The sequence below is a fragment of the Electrona antarctica genome, assembly GCF_951216825.1.
Source record: "Electrona antarctica genome assembly, chromosome: 2".
Taxonomy (NCBI): domain Eukaryota; kingdom Metazoa; phylum Chordata; class Actinopteri; order Myctophiformes; family Myctophidae; genus Electrona; species Electrona antarctica.
This window is the reverse complement of record NC_136807.1, coordinates 39063557-39080691: the sequence shown is the minus strand read 5'-3', so window position 1 is coordinate 39080691 and position 17135 is coordinate 39063557. Positions and strand designations below refer to the sequence as shown.

The following is a 17135-nucleotide window of genomic DNA, read 5'->3' as shown; positions in this document are numbered from 1 at the left end:
TGTGCACTTCCTAATATGACACAGATGACCGTATAAAGTGGGGTAGCTTACACCACTTATCCCTTCACTCAACGTGGAGTGTTTTTTATTGCCCAGCAAAGTTATCCATAGCCGTATAGTAGTTGGTAAAATAAATAATTATTCTGTGTACAAATATTTATAAGAGAAGGGCCCGTGTATTTATTATCAATGGTGGCCATGCTAAAGCCCTATAACATTCTGGATTAAATGATAAACTGCAATCAGTTTCATTTAAATCGTGACATATAGGGTTATAGTTATTGTCAGTGCATTTTCAAACACCAGTGTGGTTTTCTAGACTATATATAGGTACCAATTTAGGCATAATTATGTAGCAATTCCCATGCAGTGCATCAGCTTGTGATCTATTTATTATGGCTAGTATGTGTCATCATACAAATATTAATAATAACAACAATAATAATAACAATAATTGTAATTGTTATTGTGGTTGATGTCGTTGTTGTTGTTGTTATGGTTATTTTTATTAGATTTCTTTGACATTTGATGTGAGTATACATTGATACCGCATCATGTGTGGGACACGCCACGCACACGCGGCCAAGGCTGAGAGAGCCATGCGTACAGGCATCCATGACCGCCCTGCCCCATACCAGACACCAGATGACGCTCTTGTCTTACTGTCTTGCCCTTTTTTCGCCAAGATCTCTGCATGGTCCTCAACAACCAACAGCTCAAAGTTTACCGGACACGTTTCTCCTATTCATCAATATCCCCATTGAGTATCAAGCCAATTTATGACTGGCCAACATTTGCACGTGATCCCATACAAATACCCCATATTTGGGCAGCGCACGTCGAATCAAGGGGGAAAAAAGATACCATAGCCTACCCCACCTATAAATCGTGGATTATTTTTTAGGACAGACAGCTCGGAATTTCCTAAGGGCTACCAAGAAAAGCAATGATCAACAAAACAACGAAACAACCGATAAATAAACTCCAGCCCTCTGTATAAAAAAAGGAACTACAGACAATACTTGAAAATGAGCTCTTATGTCAACAATCCCATTCTCAGGCAAACAAGCGAGACAACTTCTTGTAACACAATGTTTAGTTTTGATAACTGTGGTTCTTTATCTGGGCGTCAGTCCAGCCACTATGAGGGTGTTAATGTCAGCGGAATATTCACTTCTCCAGTCCCCGCGACCTCTCTGCTCGAACGGGAGGAGATGAAAACTAGCCTGCGTGGCAACACGGATATTCCTCTGCCGTCAGGACCACCGCTAACAATGGTCTCCTGCAGCTCCGTGGACGCAAGTGGGCTCAACTACGGCAGCAATGGGCTGCTGCATGGAACAGGGATTGACAGAGACATGGAGCGGAGCGAAAAATCCAAGCACGGCAACAGCAACACCGAAGAAAACGAAAGGAAAGTCGAGAACACGCAGGCGGTAAAACGACATACGAATTTGAACCAGCACCAAGAGAGTGAACAGCGGCCACAGATTTATCCCTGGATGACAAAACTACACATGAGCCACGGTAAAGTTAGCTTATTTTGTTTTCCTAAAAAAGTGCGACTTAAAAGATGCTTGCCGCCTCGCCCCATTCTCTCTTTCGCTGCAACTGTTCTTTTGCCCATTCCCATTTTTTCCTCTTGAGTTTTATAGGCCAAACGCAGGAAATAATAAAAACTCGCGGTCATAAATTTTATGACAAAGGCATCCATTGCTCGTAAACCTGTTCTGTTATGGTGAAGAGGTGATCTGCGCGGAGATTTATGGTTGCATAATTGGATAAGAGAACTAAAATGTGATACAATTATGAAATAATATTCCTATAGATTAATGTTCTAATATTGGTTTCTGTCGAGCTATAGGCTACTCTACATACTTTTTTAGTCAAACTAGCACTAGCCCATATATTACATTCCTGCAGGCTGTGTTTGAGAGGAGGTTTAGCCTTAAATTGAACTCTGGGAAAAACCAATGCCCTGACCCAATCATGAACTTTTCACCTCGAAAAGCTTTTGAATAGGCATGCTGTTATTGAACTGGAACCACTGGTTGCCTATACACATGTAGTAAAAAAAAATCTCAGTGTTAAACTCAGAGCGTATAGCCTACACATGGAACCAAATGGGGCTCCATTTGATTCCATTGAGAGTACACATGAACACTCAGGATTTTACAGTGAGACATGGCTATAACTTACAGACATGCAGACGTTGTCCCCGTTTTCGAGAAAATACTTAAGTTTTGCCTCCTCGTGAGCCAACATGTATATGACTCTCTGCATGTGAATATTAAGTTCAGCAAACTTGGGCCTGTTCCCTCCTCGCTTAGCATGTCAGTACTCGAACAAACCAAGGAAGGAATCCTGTTATAATCACAAGCAAAACCATGGTGCCTTCATTTTTCTCACCATTTTTTGGGTACCATAAATGTATATATATTTTTATACATGTGTTTTCTTTTCTTCACGCGGAATGCGCATGCAGTCTCAGGCCCAGAGTTTTAGTAGCCTAAAGGCCAACTCATTATCATTTCTTTGCCCTGTTTATCTCCTTGCATTTTCATTATGCATTATTATAACAACATATCACGCATTAATTGATAATACACTGTTTCATATTTTTTTGGTGAGTGAGACTGCAAAGCTAACCGATTTTAATACCACTCCAGAATCGGACGGTAAACGGTCAAGAACCAGTTACACCCGCTACCAGACTCTGGAGTTGGAGAAAGAATTCCACTTCAACCGGTACCTCAGTCGCCGCAGGCGCATAGAGATCGCCCATACCCTCTGCCTAAACGAGAGGCAGATCAAAATCTGGTTCCAGAACAGACGCATGAAGTGGAAGAAGGACTCAAAGATCAAAGTGAAGGAATAAGCGCATGTATACCGAACGGTGGTGCACCATATCCCACACTGTGTGCACGGAGCGTTGCCTGACCTCCGGATGAACTGCTAGGAGCAATGACATCATGACACGGCGCTACGTGCTTCATCACCAATTATGTGTCAGTTGCTGCAGTTTGGGATCTAATGTATTGAGTATCACTCAGTTTGATCAATCGGTTAACATTTCTAAATTAATTTGCTGCCCATGTGATGATAACCTTACTTTACTGCATGTAGGGTACCAGGGGCCATGGGTTGAAGGGAGTTTGGGTCCAATATGCTGCAACTCTTTGTTAGCTTATTGCAGTGCATGGAAGGGCTAATATACAGTACACATGACTCTAATATTATGTGCTGTCAAATTAGGACAAGAGGACAGGATGACTGATAACCCCTTGTCATTTGATGGAGCTGTTGTCAAACAAATCAAATCAAAACATTAATATTTCTCCACGCCTAATGGTCCCAAAATCATGTTGTGGTGGTGAGTTGTCCTATAGGCAACAGTTCGTTTTCCACTTGTAAATGTTTTGTTTTTTGTTTTTTTTAATCTAATGTGTTGCAGTCCATACAAGTTGGTTAGTCACGTTGCAATGTATATATTGTGAGAGAGTTTCTTTCTATTGGTGGTCATATTATGATATCATCTCCAATGCCAATGTGAATCTAAATCACGATGTATTGTTTGACAATTGTATGTGAATTGTTTATTGTTGTAATGTACAAATGGAGGAGCCACTACTTCGCCTTGATGGGGCTTGTACTGTGCCTGAGTTACACGAGGCCTATAGATAAATTGATAAATTGAACAGCACATTTGTTGATTGTAATCAATAAAATTTGACAAGTTAAATTATTTCCCAGTGTTTATGTGTAGCCTACCCATTTACATTTTATTTAATTTTACACTAGACACTACATTTGCTAATTATTCGGGAGCAAATTCATGACATCACATGCAGGTTATATGTGGTCTAATTACTTACTAATACGGGTTTATACCTAAAACACGACGCGTGCTTGCTGATGAGTTTATTGTTTATTGTCGTCGGTTTTTTGGTGTTTATATATTGCTGACTGTATCAATGCAATGAATGAGTAATCTCTGTTATCATCGTGTCATCAAGGCTAAGTTAAATCTGGCGCAGGCAAGGCCAACTCCATTCATGCGGCTTGTCGACAATTTACGGCATTTTTCTTGACTGACAAACGCACATTAAAGTTTAAGGCCCTAATAAAACTTTATTGCCCCGTCTCCACCGCCACGCCACCACAGACACACTCCGTTTCCTGTTTTGTCAGGGTAGGAAAGACCATAAGCCTGTGATAACATTCTCCCCACAACACAACACTGATGCTAAACTTTGGTTTCCTGTGGCCGTGGCGCGGACTGACGACGCGCCAGTCATCACAGCCAGGCCAACGGCCATATGGCAACTTCATGACATTTCTCTGATCTCTGACGCTGCCTGCGAGCTATATTGTAATTAAAGTAACAGTCATTAGGCCTATACAAACTCTGTGCTATTTGTAGTGTAGCCTATGTTTGCAGAGCATGCAGCCCTTGTATAGCCTTGTTAGCAGCACTTGAAGAGAATAAAAATCAACTCACCTCTCAAACTAATAGCTTCCTACAGACCCTCCATGACAGTTAGAGAACTGGCTGCTATATACCGCAGAGTGCACTTTCTCTGCGCACTGTTAGGCCTAACCTTACGGGGACAATGTATAGAAACCCGTTTTTGTATGTCTTTCTTTTAGCGTATTTTAAAGTTTACAAGGTTACTTATGTCAATTGCCTCAAGCAGGGCCTGTGAATGGTGCATAGGAAGCACGTGGTGTCATTTAAGTGGGTTTTATGGCCTGGAAGAGCTGACAAACCTTCGATATATACACATCATATATAATCTTAACTGTCCGGAATCGCAGCTGCCGGCATCCCCTTATCTGAGGAAGAAAGGGCTTTGTGGCAGTGAGGGTGCAGTACCTTTCTCCGGACTCAGTGTGGGTTAGTCGAGTGGTCCGGGCCGCAACGTGTATAGGGGCATCGGAGCTGTAAGCAGTAAGTGCTATTTTAACTTTACCCAATAGCTTAGGCCACAGACCTCAAACGGTTCCGTTATTTTACGCTTTTATATATTGTCATGTAAAAATAGTTGTTTCCGTTTTGTCTTCAGAGTAACACGATTTTGATCAGCATGCAAGGCTATCAAATTAAAGCCCACCTAATGATTGCGTAAGGGTTATGCAATTGTATAGGCCGATTTTTGTATTGAAGCTATTATTAACATGAATAATTTTTCATCTCAAAATCTAAAAGAACAAATATAACAATACTATAGCTAATACTATTTGGGGTCAATTAAATCAACAACAAGCGTGCAAAAATATATATATATCCGCAGATGTTTATATGTTTATGCATGATGCATGCATTGCAGCTTGATAAGCTAATGGGGAATTTATTTCGTTCGTTATAGATTAGACAACACCATGTTCATTAAACATTTTGACAACGCATGAGAGACCGGAGTCCAAGTGTTGCAACAGTTTGTTTCGCATGCATGGCTATGGTCCATTGTGTATAAGAAAGCCTTTGCTAAAAAGGATTGTGTGGAAAATCAAAATTCAACGGGAGCTTTAGCAAAACTCATTTGACATTTGTCTCTCTCACACGCGCACGCATACACACACACACACACACACACTCACACACACACACACACACACACACACACACACACACACACACACACACACACACACACACACACACACACACACACACACACACCCACACACACACACACACACACACACACCTGTGTAAAGTGTTGAGTGAGAACTCCTGGCCCATTTCTTTTGGAGTACAATAGACAGTAGTATAGGAAGGGGATGAGTTAGTTTGATTTCAGTATAGCTGGAATTGACATTGAAATAGTGTGTTGCCTCAATCTATGTATTGCTGTGCTGTGCTGTGCAATATCTGTACAGGTTACAGAAGGGTTGGAAAATATTTGCACTTTCAAGAGTTCAATTTCACATTTTTATTGACAGTGCCTATAACTTTTACATTTTTTGTTTTGGCCAGGTATATGGCATATATATACTGTATTATACACATGCTGGGAGAATTACACATTCAACCCCAATCCACCCAGAAAACTACTTCAAATGCTGAAATAATGTTACATGTTCTTGTTGACCGACACAACCGCTTATGCATATTTTCCTTGTATGTTATTCCATGTAATGCATTGTTCCAATAGATATTGAATTCTCAACCACCCTTACTGTCCTTGCTTGATGATTGTTGACCTCACAAGGGGAGATAGATATTACAGAATTGATCAATTCAAAGACTGATGGGGCTGATGGGCTATATGCATTTTATAAGCTCAATAGTTTTCTGTTGCTCTATAGGGGGGGCTGCTCATTTAATAGCCTATATGTCTCGGAAAGCAATTGAGCTTACAAATGCCATCTTTTCTTAATCAATGCATGAAGCTGCAAATGGCATGGTCGCATATTACATCTTTGGTTCAATGTGGCTTAATTGATATAGAACAAGTGGTATACCAGGTTTGCAGGTTCTGTTCCCATGAGACTTAACAGACAGCCTATATGGAAAATAGGTACCTTACATTGCTTATCAGCTGTCACTCTGATTTATACTAAGTTGCGTGCCAGTATACTCACTTTCATGACACGTTGTGAGCTTGTAGATCTGCTATCTACTGCTATTTACTGAGTATAGGCTACAACATGGCACGCAAGTCTATAACTGGGGCTTTGCACATACACGTTCAGTGCATGTGATGCACTCTCAGATGCATGCAGGCCAAGAGTTCACTTAGAATTAGGATGATTTTCAGGTGTGGGGTGTGATAAACTATACACTTCCAATAGGGGGCACTGTGTAACACGCTCCTGTGAGGGGGATACCCCCATGGGGCAATGTGTTTTCTGCCGGGTTTGTGTTCTTTGGATCGTATGACTCATTTTGTTCCTTTGGCATGCATGCTCTGCTCATATCATATGTATAGGTATTTGGATGCAGGATCAAAAGTCTCCCTATGAGAAGATGACATATAAAGAAACATGATAGTATTTTCTAGAAAGGAATATATTTCTCATATCCAATCCTCAGTGTTGTCCATAAATAAACGTGAGGTCAGGATAATATGATATAGGCTATAGCATTGATTTTATGCAGATATTTGGCTCAATGAGCATGTGGTTTGTCCGGGCACTCGCATTTTGTGATGGAAGTTGAGTTGAATATTGTTTATTGTTTCTTTATTAGCCCTAATACATCTGCTTTTTGCGGGGATACATTTCAGTGAATATGTATTATTGTTTCACTTAAGTCATTTCTAGCGCCATGGTAGTTCTCTGCTGTTCAATTATTTTGTTTGACCTGTGACATCGTCATTATTCAATCAACAGAGGTCATTTCCGGGTGAGCATAGACTTCCCTTTGTGTGACAGGGTGTCCGAATATGAAGCTTAAAATCCTATTGCATAATGTCGTGTATAGTCTTTTTTTAATTTTTAAAGACTAACTTGAATTAATTCCCAATGTTAGGAGGACAAAGTCGCAATTTCACTCATTATTATCATTCCAGAGTGCTGAGGTCCAGGGATTTCTATTCATAGAACGTTCGCCCAAGGAAATACCAAATGCTTGTAAATTTAGTTTTGAACTGTCTAAAAATGACCCGTCCTAAATTCCTCTCCTCAGTCCCAGTTCTACAGGAGCCCACACTTGTCACACCTTTTTCTAGGGCACTTCAATCCCTTCAATTAGGCTAGATAACACTACAGAGGGGAGATCAGAGGCAAGGGGAGAGGACAGGGGATCATTAGGGTGAAATAATGACGCAATGCCCCCAAAATAGTTATTTTCTATTTGAACATATACCGTCGAAGTTTAAAATGAAATGATTTATAATAAAATCACGTATTGATTTTCGCCATTTGAGCATGTCTTCATTTTCTTTTCAGACATTATAGGGAGCGTATAGGCTGGCTATAGCCTACTCAATAAAAAATAAGACAATTGTTGAACTAAATAAATTAACCGTTTATATTTTCAGAAAGACTAGCTTACAGCATTGTTTCTGCAAATCAGTATGGGCATATTAATGTAGCCTACTATAATGTGGATTCGTTCTAATAGAATATAACATCAAAATCGAATTACCTTCCAAGACTTTGTAGATTCAATTATTTTGGAAATAACTTTAAAGTCCTCACCTCGGTATTTCGCATGCATTTGGATTTTTAGAATGGCTGGGCTGAGAGAAGACCTATTTTTATATTTGCGGACACTCTTGATCTAATTTCGTCTTTCCCCTCTATTTTTCAGGGGGAAAAATCATCGGGGCAAAATGAGTGCGATCTGGGACTCATCAGTAAGTGTGCTGTCCGACGCCAACATATTAACTCCCGTGCACCACACAACACCTGCATTTAGAGGGAATAATTAAGTGTTTGATTAGGGGCTATAGGCACACAAACATCTGGCTTAGGTGACAACGTGGATATTGATGCCTCATCTTTGCAGCACATTTCGTTAGTCGTTCCAGTTTATTCACATGCATCACAGTTCAGCTATGTCTCAAGGTCATTTCCCCTATTGAAATTGCATTTATAATTTGATAGAATACATATGTTTCTAATCCAAAGGTTTTTTGACATAAAAGGTAGTAATAAAACGTCAAAGCTGACCAAATATCCACAATAAGCCAGTCATCGCCTCAGTGGAAGAGCATGCATTTTCTAATCGGACGTTGCAGGTGAACTTCATTAGATTTTAGATGCTGCTGTAGCCTATATAGGCTGCAATGCACCATCCTTTGAAGAACGGCAGGTAAAATAGGCTACCACGTGTTAATTTATCCATTTGTAACCCTTTAAGTGCACACGTGTAACCAAATGGAGTGGACCCATTTGGTTACATTTGTACAAGTCTCGAGGCTAAATTGACTTGCCAACTCAACCCAATAACCTGCGTTAAGTAGGCCTACTATCGATCACCCATGGTTCCGTATGAAGACTGCATGCTTTGGTGGTGGAGGATTCGAACTTCAACCACTCTTGTGGTCTTGCATTGCATTCTTCAAACCTTTTACTTTCAATCCGTTTACCATTTTCCAGAGTGAAGGCGTAAAGGCTGTTCAATGCATTTAATATAAAATCTTATTCTAAACATTTCAACCGGATATTCTATACTGTTGTAAAACTCTATTATATAGGCCAAATTGTTTGCTTCCAAATTAGGAACTATATGGACCGCCATGCCAGGTCAGACCCACAACAGCCTATGTGGGTTTTCTCCTGATTTATTTTGTTTGCATTTGTACATATGTGAACACGGTTGTATAGCTGTTAGTTTGCAAGGAAAGGGAAAAGCTTAACTATTCCTCAAATGAACAAATGAAACATCAAATTAGTCCGCCCGAGGGCCTCATTTTTTGCACTTCTACATTATAACTAGTTATTGAACTAGGTGCAGGGATCTGAAAGCCATTTGTGGGGAGAAAGAATTCATTGCTGTTTCCCCATCAATAATGCTTGGCAGTGAACTATTGGAAGCAGTCAAACGCGAGGGGTGAAACGCGGGTCAGGCTGTCTAACTAATATTAAAATGCGTCCGCGCCAGAGCATGCATGGCGGGGTGCGAGGGGAGTTTGGGGGGCGTGCGTGCATGCGTGCCGTGCATGCATCATGCATGCGGCTCTTTCATACTGTTGTTGGGTTGAATTAAAGAAAAGAAGGGAGAGGAAAAATCAAGCATATATATTTAGAGAATGTAGCAAAGTGAAATATACACCATGAAATCCTGAGTGTTTATTTAACTCGTAGGTGTATACAAACCATCTATAGGTAATTTACACGTGGAGTTATATACAATTCCATTCCATAGCCTATAGTATTCTTTTCTTTTTTTCTTGTATCTTCGTTAGCCCCCCTAAAAATGGATCTAGCTCTCAATCAAGACAAAAATCGGTTGAAGTCACACGCAGAACAAGAACATGCATGCTAAATATGAATATAATGTTTTATTTTCTCTTTTGTATAAGGCGTTCGAAATTCCCACGTGCATTTTGCACCATAATCAATTCCATTGATTCACCATTTGAGCATGTTTGCTGTTTTTAATAACATTGAATCAGGTCACATGTCTGATATTACATTTTTCACCCGGGCTTTTCTCATTAGCTGCCAAGGATGGCAGGCAGAAAGGTTACCGAGCGGTCAGTATGGTAATGGAAGGCACAAGAAATCGTTGGGAACAATGGAAACTTATTTTTCATCTGTGCTGTCACGCCGTCCTTTTGTATCCTCGGTGTTTGTGACTGAATATTCATATATAGAGCCACCTCAAAGGCAGGGGCTGAATCTGGAGAAAGAGCCCCCTTATCCTTTACTCAACGCAGTCTCGTGCGTGTGCGTGTGTGCGTGTGCGTGTGTGTGTGTGTGTGTGTGTGTGTGTGTGTGTGTGTGTGTGTGTGTGTGTGTGTGTGTGTGTGTGTGTGTGTGTGTGTGTGCGTGCGTGCGCGTGCATAGCCTGCTACCATTTCTTTGGAGAAAAAAAACCCTCCAGATAGTCATGTGAGTATCAAAAAAAAGAAAAGGAAAAAAGTAGCATTACCTGTTCTGTAGACTATAGCATTTGTTTCTTGGAAGCCATGACATGATGAGACTATATATAGCATAGGCGCTGTGTTTGCTGTTTATTTTATGACTTTGTTGTTTCTGTACACAAACACATGCTTTATTATGGCGTCCTTATATAAGCACGTCCGACCGAGAGATCATCTTCCTCCTCCTTGCAGGTCCGAACGCTAAACACATTAGTTGTCTATATGTACCCTGTAGAACCGAATTTGTGTGAAGTACAAATAATCGCAAATACGTCTCTACAGGAATACATGGGCGACTGAAATTCCTCGCCTGCCAACGGACCCCTCTCTCTCCGAGTCCTCTCCTCTCCCACCTCCATAGCTGCTCGCCTGCTCCTGACATACTGCATACTGCCATTGCATAGCCTGCGTCGGTGTCGTGCGTATAGCTTATGTCTAAAGCACTTGCGGTGTGCAATAACATTGTCGCAAAGTGCAGAGTATTCATGGATTCTATAGTTAGGCCTATAGTCTGTCTGTGATGCCGTCTGTGTGTGTGGCTACTATGTGTGTCAGACCCTGTAAAACACGCAGGACCGTAGAGGTCGTTTAAAAGTGACTGATTTACGGTTTTTATTGCTCTATAAAACGCCTCTAACATCCTTGCCAGGGGTAATAGAAATGTCATGCACGTTCTGTACACACAGGAAAAGACATAGAAGTATACCGTTTCCCGTCGTTTTCACCATATTATGTAATTATTATGGCTGTGGAAATGGAGACCCCGGTGCTTGAATTTCGTAGCATGATGACCGATAAGATTGCCATAGTGGCTCCTTATCTGACTATTGGAAAGAAGTAGTGACCATTTCATACCTGGCCGTCTAGGCTGCATTATTATTATTATTATTTGTTATTATTATTATTATTTGTTATTATTAATATTATTAATATTATTAATATTATTAATATTATTAATATTATTAATATTATTAATATTATTAATATTATTAATATTATGCTATATTTCATTATTATTACACTGTATTATTAGCCTACACTGTAACATCTTCTGTGTTCATTTTTTAACTCTAGTGAGAGGTACTTTTTGCCACACTGCAATACACTGCAGTTAACACTGAGGATTTCATAAGTATACTGTGTAGAATTGTTGTTATTGCTGTTGCTGCTGCTGCTGCTGCTGCTGTTTTGATTGTCGTTTGATGAATCTCACAGTGCACCAAACTGTTAAAGACTGCATGCAGATGCTGATGAGCATTTAGCTGCATGCTCTTATGTTGAACTTTGAAAACAAGATAGGTCAGATTACAGTGTGTGGCCACTTGATGTGATATCCTCTTACTAAATAATCCAATCAAGCTCTTGCACTCTCCAGAAAACACCCAGGAAAACAAATAATCCTTCTAATGGGAAGTGGTCACTGGTTCAGCATGAGTTACACATAACCATTAACGGGCTGTTCTTCTCATTCAACCCATGTACACTTTGACCATTTAACTAAGTTACACTCTCTGCGTTACAAATGGACAAATGAACACAGGATTTTACTGTGCAGCTTTTTTTTCTTCACCTGTGGTCTGGGGGTAGTTATAGTAGGCTATAGAGTACAGAGTACAGTGGTCCTCAAACAGTTTTGTCTCAGGTCACCCCTGTAGGCCTAAATAACTTATACATTGTCACTTTATAGCACCTTATGTCATATTAGTGGTATATGTAAGTCTTTCCCTCTAAGATATACAGTATGTCATGAGGAAAACCTGAGAAGAATATCAGTTTCCATTAGGACAGATTGAAAATAATTGTTATACTTGGCATGTAAGCACTTGAACCCCACCATCCCTATTCTGGGGGGGAACATTCACCAAACATTACAGATCTACAAGCTCACGACGACGCATCACGTTGTGATGCGTCGTCAACAACCTTGTTGATCTGTTATATTTGGTGAAGAGACTTGGTGTACTGTAGACTGAAAAAATAAATAATAATAATAATAATATAAAAACAATGCACCAAGTAAAGTAAAGTGCAAGTGATCAATTTCAAATATTATCAAAGTATTCTGAAGCACCACTGGCCATCAAGGTATCTGATATACAGTATACATACGTATAGCTGAAGGCTTCATCTATTGAGATGAAGTGTCGTTGATGAAGACATCTGATAAACATAATAAAGCCTATGGAAACCTAGCCTGTGTACGCAGTAACTTTTGTGACTTAAACTCAGAGTGTAAATATATATATAGGCTACATAAGTATATGAGTTCAATTAACACAGAGGGTTTAGCACCAATCTCAGCGATGCTCTTTTTTATTTGGGGAAAAAAAATCATGAATCCTAACGCCTATACCTGAATGTAACATTTGGGTATACTTGAAAATGATCTGGGGCTATATAGCAAAGGGTGCAGGATGGTCCAGAGAGAGAGAGAGAGAGAGAGAGAGAGAGAGAGAGAGAGAGAGAGAGAGAGAGGGGGGGGGGGGGGGGGGGGGGGTGCAGACATGGCCAGCAGCACTCATTTTTGTCAATGGAAGTGAAAGAATGGTGCTGTTAAGAGAGAGCTACAGTGGTTTCAATTTAACAATGGTTGGTTATATGCAAGCCTCCAGTGAAGCATATATGTGAAGCAGTAAAGTCTGGTCTATTTAATTAGGTTTATAAAGCATATCACTGCTGGACAATGTTCTGTTGTTTAACTGCCAACTGTGATGCCAACTAACTTCTGTGATGGAAACTTCTAGTTTTTTTTACTATACTCCTTGATATGATAATGGCAATATACTAATACCGTATATATTTTTTTCTTTCTTTTTTATACATTTGCCAAAGCAATTGTCAAAACATATGATATATGATTCACATGCGTCACTATAGAGTATAGAGCGTCGCAGTCCCGCCCCCTTTCATGACGACGCCAGGCCCAGGAAATAATTCCCAATGCATTTTCCCCATAGACATTTCAAAAAGTATTTATTTAAAGACGGTTACGCCGTGGACAAAGCCAACTCGAGTTGTGACAACTCATGACAACAAACACAATATTTTGGATCAAACAAATAATTACAAAGAAGAAAAACAACAAAAAAAGTGTTGTATAACCTGCCGTTTTTAAGTGGTGCAACCACTTCCTTAAGTGACTTTGTGTGTGGGTGGCTGGGTGGCTGGCTGGCTGGCTGGCTGGCTGGGTGCGTCTGAGCACAAAAACAGCATGGATGTTTTTCACCACCTGTGCGCAACCTAACACACACAAACACACACGCACATATTAACTGTATATATGGTGATTTCGGGTGTGCCAGTACAGTACAGTACAGTACAGTACAGTACAGTACAGTACAGTACAGTACAGTACAGTACAGTACAGTACAGTACAGTACAGCACAGTACAGTACAGTACAGTACAGTACAGTACAGTACAGTGGAGGGTACAGTAGAGAGGGACCCCCACACGGTAACTCTGTCATTTCTCAACCGTTTCCGACGCGGGGCGGCTCGCCGGAATCAGGCCGTGCGTTCCTGTGGGTCTGGAACTCCCCCCCACCCCCCCCCCCCCCCCCCCCCCCAACCCCCGGGGACCCCCACACGGAGTTGCACAGAGTCCACTTACTTCACACGGTGTGATTTTTTTTCTTCTTTCTAATTATTTGTTCGGCCCAAAAAACTGTGTTTGTTGTCATGATTTGTCACGACAAGAGTTGGCTTTGTACGTGCCGGCCTTTACTGCATGTCACCCCCCATCTCTCTCCCCATTTCCTGTCAGTCTACTGTCTATCCCTCCATAAAAAATCTAAAATACAGGCTTTCGCCTTTATTTTATATTTTATATTTTGTACTGTGACGCTCTGTGACGCTCTATTGTGTGACATGGTCACACACATGCTTCACATTATACTTCACAGTACTTTTTTAAGAAAGTCAGTCAAGTTGAGACATCACTTTTTAAATATAGTCCAGATGATGACATCACAGTAGTCTACTTTTTACTAATGTCCGCTTAAGTTGTGACATCACAGTACATTTTTCAATAGTCCAGCTGATGACACACCCAGTCTCCAGACACGTTTTAAAATTCAGTTCAGTTTCAGACATACTCAGTCTCACAGGCATAATGTTGCGTTCACACGGGCAGACTCAAAGATACAGTCTACCATTAATTGTCAATAGAAGCCAGCGACATTTTTTTGTGGCTTTCGCCTACAAAAAAAACATTTAAAAGGTCTTTAAATAAATACTTTTTGAAATGTCTATGAGGAAAATGAACGGGACTGCGACAGTCCCGCCCCCTCGAGAGACCCGGAAAAGAAATCCCCGTTCATTTTCCTCATAGACTTTTCAGAAAGTATTTATTTAAAGACGTTTACGTCGCGGACAAAGCCAACTCTTTTTTTGTTGTTTTTCTTCTTTGTAATCATTTGTTTGGTCCAAAATATTGTGTTTGTTGTCATGATTTGTCACGACTCGAGTTGGCTTCGTATGATGCTTAAAAGGTTTTTAAATAAATACTTTTTGAAATGTCTATGGGAAAAATGCATTGGGATTCATTTCCTGGGCCTTGCGTTGTCATGAAAGGGGGCGGGACTGCGACGCTCTATTGTGTGACATGGTAATGGTCACACACATGCTTCACATTATACTTCACAGTACTTTTTTAAGAAAGTCAGTCAAGTTGAGACATCACCTTTTAAATATAGTCCAGATGATAACATCACAGTAGTCTACTTTTTACTAATGTCCGCTTAAGTTATGACATCACAGTACATTTTTCAATAGTCCAGCTGCTGACACACCCAGTCTCCAGACACGTTTTAAAATTCAGTTCAGTTTCAGACATACTCAGTCTCACAGGCATAATGTTGCGTTCACACGGGCAGACTCAAAGATACAGTCTACCATTCATTGTCAATAGAAGCCAGCGACATTTTTTTGTGGCCTACAAAAAAAACATTTAAAAGGCCTTTAAATAAATACTTTTTGAAATGTCTATGAGGAAAATAAACGGGACTGCGACAGTCCCGCCCCCTCGAGAGACCCGGAGAGTCCCTGTTCATTTTCCTCATAGACTTTTCAGAAAGTATTTATTTAAAGACGTTTACGTCGCGGACAAAGCCAACTCTTTACCATTCATTGTCAATAGAAGCCAGCAACATGATGATGCAAAGACGCAATGATGCATGTATATTAGTTGCTCCAAATTATACTCCCATATTTGTCTTTGCGTTTGCACAGACGGTTACAACTAACCCCTATGGCCCCCGACATGCATAGCAGGTTACAACTAACCTGTGGCTTCCACCCTTTTTAAATGCTGTGCCGCTTTTGACAGTCTCCACAGATAAAGTCTATACCATTCATTGTCAATAGAAGCCAGCGACATGAAGATATAAAGATGTATCCGACGTTTGTAGCTGCTGCAAAAGCTATACAAAGCTACAAATTGTAGCTGAGCTGGGTTCAACTTCCAGATGCAAAGCTACAAAGCTGTAGCTGCAATGACACACGTCACTACGGACGCACGCTTGTTGACGTCAACAGATATATAAAGCAACAAATGTCCTGTGATCTTTGCATCTGCCTCTTGTGAACGCAGCATAAGACATATATAGCTTTTGCAGCAGCTGCATCTTTATATCTTCATGCACTGGCTTCTTTTGACAATGAATGGTAGACTGTATCTTTGCATCTGCCCATGTGAACGCATGCAGCATTATGCTATATTGCATTATGCTATATTGCATTTAAAAATCACACCCATGTGAAGTGAGGGGCACTCTCACATCTCATTCTGGCCAGTGACAATTTGCGTCCTCACTTTTGTCTTCAATGTTTGTGTTTACACACTTTTGTCTTCAATGTTTGTGTTTACACAAACCCTCAAAGTTGACCCCTCAAAAACATACTGTGATGTCATAAACTGCACTGAATTAAAAAATCACACCCGTGTGAAATGAGGGGCACTCTTGTTATCGTACATCAATTTATTATCATTTAACCATGATACAATGTTTTTTTTTAAACATTCAATATATTTACATTAGGCCTATATAAATTATATTTAATGTTTCCCTTCAATTCATGGCATTTAATGTTTTGATGTTTAATTTACATCATATTTAGCAGAATTATCAGCTCTTATCATCATCATACATCATCATGGATCATCTCATACTGGCCATTGGCTAATCAGAATGCCTGTTGCTTGTGATTGGTTATAGCTGATTTGCTCGTTTACATGACAAAATTTTCCCTTCAATGTCAATGACGTTTAATGTTTTGATGTCATATTTAGCGGAATTCTGACGTCAATTCTCCGTTCATTGTCAATGGCAAATATTGAGACGTGTGGGGACAAAAGCTGTTTATAGAAGGGGCTAGCGCCCCTTAAAAATCACACCTGTGTGAAATGAGGGGCGCTCTTGTCATTGTACATCAATTTATGTTAGCGGACATTTGACAGTGCTACATAAGGTAGCGTTTAATGTTTTGTCATATTTAGCGGACTTATCAGCTCTCATCATACATCGTCATGCATCATCTCATACTAGCGAATCAGAATGCCTGTTGCCTGCATGTGATTGGTTAGCTGATTTGCTC

At 40.3% G+C, this 17135-nt stretch overlaps 2 protein-coding genes across 3 annotated transcripts in view; both read left to right on the top strand.

Annotated features, from left to right (window-relative positions):
- The window catches only part of LOC306917738 (homeobox protein Hox-A2b-like), a 128589-nt gene that overhangs the window by 93615 nt on the left and 17839 nt on the right, over positions 1-17135 (top strand). For both annotated transcript variants that reach the window (XM_079495990.1, XM_079495989.1), the window contains exon 2: positions 8261-8306. The gene's annotated coding sequence lies outside the window, so the exon portion shown is untranslated. The remainder of the gene's footprint in view (positions 1-8260; positions 8307-17135) is intronic.
- hoxc5a (homeobox C5a) lies at positions 1078-3663 on the top strand. Its single transcript, XM_079518655.1, has 2 exons — positions 1078-1527; positions 2670-3663. Exons 1-2 carry the CDS (start codon positions 1092-1094, stop codon positions 2876-2878), a joined length of 645 nt encoding a protein of 214 aa, XP_079374781.1. The 5' UTR covers positions 1078-1091; the 3' UTR covers positions 2879-3663.

Bases quoted from the DNA above. Each gene is read 5' to 3' on its own strand.
- hoxc5a (XM_079518655.1), top strand. From the start codon at position 1,092: ATGTTTAGTTTTGATAACTGTGGTTCTTTATCTGGGCGTCAGTCCAGC. The intron at 1,528-2,669 runs GTAAAGTTAGCT...ATACCACTCCAG, and splicing joins AAAACTACACATGAGCCACG to AATCGGACGGTAAACGGTCA.